The 6,462-nt window shown below is 33.9% G+C and overlaps 1 protein-coding gene across 1 annotated transcript in view; it reads right to left on the bottom strand.

Annotated features, from left to right (window-relative positions):
• Positions 1 to 5,438: 5,438 nt before the first annotated feature.
• The window catches only part of LOC110453304 (histone-lysine N-methyltransferase, H3 lysine-79 specific-like), a 12,926-nt gene continuing 11,902 nt past the window's right edge, over positions 5,439 to 6,462 (bottom strand). The window contains exon 4 of the mRNA XM_021502195.1: positions 5,439 to 5,956. Coding sequence (XP_021357870.1) covers positions 5,439 to 5,956 — 518 coding nt within the window. The remainder of the gene's footprint in view (positions 5,957 to 6,462) is intronic.

Genomic DNA, 6,462 nt, shown 5'->3' with positions numbered 1-6,462 from the left:
TATTGAAACCAATATTTTACTTCGAGGTATCCGAGTTTTTCGACTATATATAGACAACAAACTAAGAGGTATGTATCGCTCACCTGGATATTCAATCAATCATGGCAAATACTTTCATTAAAAATATCACAATTTGGGATCTGCCTTACAGTGACAGGGGGACCATACTCTCCTTTTATATGTAAATTATTTCTTGGCCCCAAGGATGTGCATGGGTATTGTCCTTTTGACCAGGTGAGCTAACGAACCATGATTTTAACACAAGTCATTACATATAAACATCTTTCATTTAAGGTGTCAACTGGACGGAATATTCCTGTTTTACAATTGATTAACCACACTTTTAAATACAAACAAATATTCTCAAATGTAACCAAAAATTATGTACATATCACCTTCGAGGCCTTTTTGATAAATTAAATTAGACAAAATATAAATAATAGCATATGTATAGAAATAAACATATCAAACCAAACATTTATATAAACATATCAAACCAAACATTTATATCCAATGACACACATATGTACCCATGTATACTGACATCAATATGCAGTATTGCTTATGCTGCGTATATAAATTATTTTGACAAGAATGAATCGTGGTCATAGCAAAATTTGTAAAACTGAGGATCAATTAGTTTAATACTATTGTCAACCTAATTTGAGCCAAGGTTTTTTGAGGGAGTGTTTTTTAATTTTTTTACCAAATGTGTACAATGTCTTAATAAATGTTTATTGTTTATACAAACTTAAAAAGAACTTTCAACTTTTTTTCTCCATTTTTCTTTCATTTTGAAACACTTCATAACCTTCATTGTTTATTTGTTCAAGTTTCTTGTTACTCAACAAATGTTTGTTTTATTTATAGCTGCAAAAATATTGAATAAACATTTATAAGAACTGGGCAGTAATTAGCTTGAACAAGGTACATGTATTGAATTATATTAGTTACTGTATGTTACCAGTAATAAGCCCATGTCCAGTTATAAGCCCCCCGCCCCCTCTTTCTTGACTGTTTTAGTACTGAATAGCTAGTTTATTCATCTCACAATATATAAGAGATCAATAAAAATCACAAATTAGATATTAAAGGGACAGTTTCTTGAAATGAAAAATGAAAAATTCATCAACAGTATACAGCAGCACTACATATTAATGATGGCACTTAAATAAAAACTTCCATTGCACATACCCATAAATCACTTTTACACAAGTGCTGCACTAAACTTTAATAGCAGTACAATTCCATTGCACATACCTATATATCACTTTTACACAATTTCTGCCCTAGGCTTCAACACGTAATACAGTAAAACCTTGATATAATGCACCTGGTTTAATTAGTTCACATTTTTTTGCCAAAGATACTTTTTTTCCATTTTTCATTATGATTCCTTCATACACTCCCTCAGTACTTCGCCAAACTCAATTAATAACAATTGTTTTTCTTTAGAAAAGTTGGCAATGTCTGTATCAATATATGAAAAGGTGGCACATTCCAGGGTATAACAAGGTTTTACTATAAAATGAAAACATTTTCACTGATGAATGATCTAAACCATGATTTTTGAACTTCAACATCTGATAATGAGCTTGCCCATTGGGTGGAAATAATGGAAGTACATCAGGAAACTTTCACCTAGTCAAATATATTTGCCCTTTACTTGTAATACCTGTATTTGCCCTCATTACGGAGAGTGGAAAGGGCAAAAGTTCAACAAAAAGAAACAATTTCCTAACTTTTTCAAGGTTTATCATATCAAATACACTTAAGCTATAAAAATTTTATAAAATTATTTAAAAGAAGATTGTCAAATTGCATTATTTTGATTTCTTGTCTTTGAAATCAATTGAATTTTTTTTAAAGAGTTTACATGATAACTACCAAAAAATAAAAGTTTATATTAAATTATACACAAGCATTTAATAAAAATCTATAAAGCTGCTACCAATATTAACAGAAATGATAAACAAATAATCATTCATCACACAAATAATCTGAAATATACATAAACTGTCAACATATATCTAAACATATATCTTGCGACATCTGCTAGGAAAGACTACTTAAGATTATTGAGTTAGAGAAAGCAGCTTCCATGTAAAACAAAATAAAGTTATCATATTGTGCCAATATATACATAGATATTTCTCTAAACAAGAGTCCCAGAGGGCCTGTATTGCTCACCTGGATAATAAAGCAACCATTTTTTATTACATAAAATTCCTCCAATGGTACAGAAGAAGAAAGATTTTAAAGATTTAAACCTCTAATTTCCCTATTGGGCCCCACAACTTTCAGCCCCCAGGGGGTCCAAACCAACTGTTTATAGAAAATTAAGTCCCCTTGGCCAAAGGATGCTCCAGACCAGATTATGATAAAATCCTTTATCCCTACGGTAGAAGAAGGATTTTAAAGCTTTTACCTCTATTTCCCCAATTCGGCCCTGCAACTCTGCCCCCAGGGGGGCCAAACCCGCCACTTAAACAAAATTGAATCCACTTGGTCTAAGAATGCTCCAGACCAAATTAGGATAAAATCCCTTAATCCCTACGGTAGAAGAAGGATGCCCCACCTCTATGCCCCCAATGGGGCCATACCCACCGTTTATACAAAATTAAGTCCCCTTGGCCCAAGGATGCTCCAGACCAAATTCGGATGAAATCCCTTAATTCCTATAGTAGAAGAAGGATTTTAATGGTTTTACCTCTATTTCCCCTATTCGGCCCCACCCCTCTGCTCCAAGGGGGGTCACACCCTCCATTTATACACAATTGAGTCCCCTTGGCTCAAGGATGCTTCAAACAAAATTGGGATGAAATCCCTTAATCCCTACAGTAGAAGAAGGATTTTAAAGGTTTACCTCTATTTCCTCTAAACGGACCCACCCCTCTGCCCGTAGGAGGGCCACATTCACCGTTTATACAACATTGAGTCCCCTTGGCCCAAGAATGCTTCAGATTAAATTAGGATAAAATCCCTTAATCATNATACACAATTGAGTCCCCTTGGCTCAAGGATGCTTCAAACAAAATTGGGATGAAATCCCTTAATCCCTACAGTAGAAGAAGGATTTTAAAGGTTTACCTCTATTTCCACTAAACGGACCCACCCCTCTGCCCGTAGGAGGGCCACATTCACCATTTATACAACATTGAGTCCCCTTGGCCCAAGAATGCTTCAGATTAAATTAGGATAAAAACCCTTAATCATTACAGAAGAAGAAGGATTTTAAAGGTTTTATCTCTATTTCCCCTATTCGGCCCCACCCCGCCACATCCACCATTTATACAAAATTGAGTCCCCTTGGCCTAAGGATGCTCCAGACCAAATTTAGTCCAAATACACTGGGCTGTTCAGGACAAGTAGTACTTTAAAGGAAAAGTTGACGGACAGACGACGAACGCTGCGTCATTTAATAAATAGCTGCCAATTAAAGGATTAAAGTTCATTTCAAAAAATATATATACAACATTTGTATAGCGCTCTACATAATTTGGAAAATTAAGGCACTTTTCAGCATATGAGTAATAGCGTTTGATAGTGGAGCCTTGTTAATCTACCCAACTTCATTCCCAAACATATAGTGTCTGCAGTAATGGGAAAATGTGGATACCAAAGGGAAGTTTGATATTTTCCCATCATTTCTCCTCTCTTATTTGTTGAATTAATAGTCTTGTCAACAGTAATTGCATCTTTTGGTATAAAACTTTGATTATAATTTCATACTGCTGGGCTTTCAAAATGAGGTCATTGTTTACTTCATGAGAAGTAATGATAACAAACTTGAAATGTCAAAATCACAGATGGCTGCCTGGCAGCCATCTCTGGTGTGTTTTTTTTTTACCAGTCTCAAAATGAAATGCGCACAAATATGAACTAAGGGGAACCTACATCTTAAACTTGAGGAAGATATTTCAAACACTTCTTGAGGAATATCAATAACAATTTGAACTGTTTCAATGTCCAAGATGGCTGTCTCACAACCATCTTGATTTTCCAATCAGTCTTAAAATGAAAGATGTACAACTGGACAATGGGAAAGCTTTTTGTTTAAAATCTAATAATCTTTCCTTGTTTTAGGATGGATGGACAATGTTCCATGGAAATGTACCAAGGACAAAGGGCAATTTGATCAGCACCACTATCTGGTGACTGTTGACTTAAAATGGAAACGGGTTCTCAAAACACTGACTGGGCAGTTGGACAACCCAATCTGTGGTGACTAGACTAACAAGGCTCAAATCTATTCACACCTAAGGGAATATGCTCCAATCAACAATTACTATACATTATGCTATTTACATAACTTTATACACATTATATTAAAACATCTTCAAATCACTAACAAAGCAAATGTCCCTGTATCAGTAATATCACAGCCAGTAATCATGGGACAATATAATGAGAATAAAACCAACGTAAATTTGATGCAAAACCAGTGAGATTTGGCAAATAAAATGGTTTATATGTATCAACATATGTAAACAGCTTTTCCATAATTAACCATATGTGCCAGGTGGGAGGCACTTTCTTAGAGGTTGCACCAACAATCGAATATCAAGCTGAATTAAAATTTAAAAAAAGGCATGGAGATTCGGGTTAAACACAACTTCTCCCATACAAAGGTTGACTGGAAAGCTATGCACTAGGAGTCACTGGATCATTGATTTATGGCACATTAAGTAAATTATCATTTTACAACCTTGTAATTGTTTTAAATTTGATTATTTGAAAATACAGAGAAAACAAAAAAATATGAGAGTCGAATTTTGGAACTTTACAGTGCAAAGCATTCACTTTATCAATGTTAATTACCAATGTATGCAGAGACATTTTAAGAAAAAAGGGTATCAACAAGTTAAACTATATTATTGCCGTTGTTACTTGTTTAAGTTTACTTCCTAAGAAATATTCCATAAAAATCACATTTTGTCATTCATTTTACAAAATAGTAGTACATTCTGTAGTTTGAAATTTGAATGTTTGAATATAGAACTAAGAAAACAAGAAAAATGCATTGAAATAATTTTTGTAATTCATGGGTTGCAAAACACATGAATAACTTGACAGGGGAAGTTACTCTAAATCAGAAAAACTCCTTTTGGTTGCTTCATCTTCTTTATAGAAGGGAGATTACTCCAAGTAAGAAATAAAACTCTGAGTGGAACTCTTCTCTGTGATTATAACTTAAGCAGTGGTACCCTTTTCATTAAATCATTTTTGTATGGCATATATCAGTGTTTTTTAATTGGAGTATATGAATGTTAAGTTTAGAAAGAAAGAAAAAATGTCTTTTTTTGGGGGTTAATAGGTCATAATATCAATAAATCTCACTTCACTGAAGTCCTCACCATAACAAGAACAGCTGTTTAAAGCATATGTAAATGACCCATTATGGTTTGCAGATTAAAAGACATGTTTAGTTAACTTTATCAATTTGATCTGAACTTGTTTTCTTCCTTTTCCTGTAGCTTTCGTTCAAGAACACTTATTCTTGTATTCTTTTCCTTCATATCCACTTCCAGTCTCACCCGTTTCCATTTCTCTGCTTCCTTTTCCCTTTTCTCTGCTTCTTTTTCCATCTCCAGTCTCACCCTTTTTCTTTTCTCTGCTTCCTTTTCCCTTTTCTCTGCTTCTTTTTCCATCTCCAGTCTCACCCTTTTTCTTTTCTCTGCTTCCTTTTCCCTTTTCTCTGCTTCTTTTTCCATCTCCAGTCTCACCCTTTTTCTTTTCTCTGCTTCCTTTTCCCTTTTCTCTGCTTCTTTTTCCATCTCCAGTCTCACCCTTTTTCTTTTCTCTGCTTCCTTTTCCCTTTTCTCTGCTTCTTTTTCCATCTCCAGTCTCACCCTTTTTCTTTTCTCTGCTTCCTTTTCCCTTTTCTCTGCTTCTTTTTCCATCTCCAGTGTCACCCTTTTCCTTTTCTCTGCTTCCTTTTCCTCCTGCAATTTCACTGAAATTGGAACAATTTTCAAAAGGTTACAAATATTTTTGAGTAACTGTACATATTATTTAGTAACTGATAAAAATGTTTTTATATATGGGTGGCAGCTCATCTACATGTGCCCAGAGCTTCAACAGTTTTCATACGCTTTCCCTTCCCACCATAAGTTTAGCCATTACAATTCTTATCTTTACACCTGAATATCTTTATATGAACTTCAGCAATGTTAAACTGACATCATTTGGAAATAATTTAAAACATGAAATATGTGTGAAAGATTCATTCTTGAAATTAATTAAACTTATAAAAATTCTTGGATTTATATTAATAAGAATTTTAGAAAACTGAGGTTCAAGTGAAATAAAAATACCATTTAGAAAATAACAATGTAATGACTGTAAAACAGAAAATGTTCGCCCTGTTTAGTTCTTCAACAAGAGTGTAAACTCCAGACAGGGAATATTTTTTCCATAAAATACCTCAGAAAATTAAGAGGGCAATAATATTTTGAAAGG

This window comes from Mizuhopecten yessoensis, unplaced genomic scaffold (assembly GCF_002113885.1).
Source record: "Mizuhopecten yessoensis strain PY_sf001 unplaced genomic scaffold, ASM211388v2 scaffold7269, whole genome shotgun sequence".
NCBI lineage: Eukaryota > Metazoa > Mollusca > Bivalvia > Pectinida > Pectinidae > Mizuhopecten > Mizuhopecten yessoensis.
Note: the sequence above shows the minus strand (reverse complement) of the source record. Positions and strands in the feature narration are given on the sequence as shown.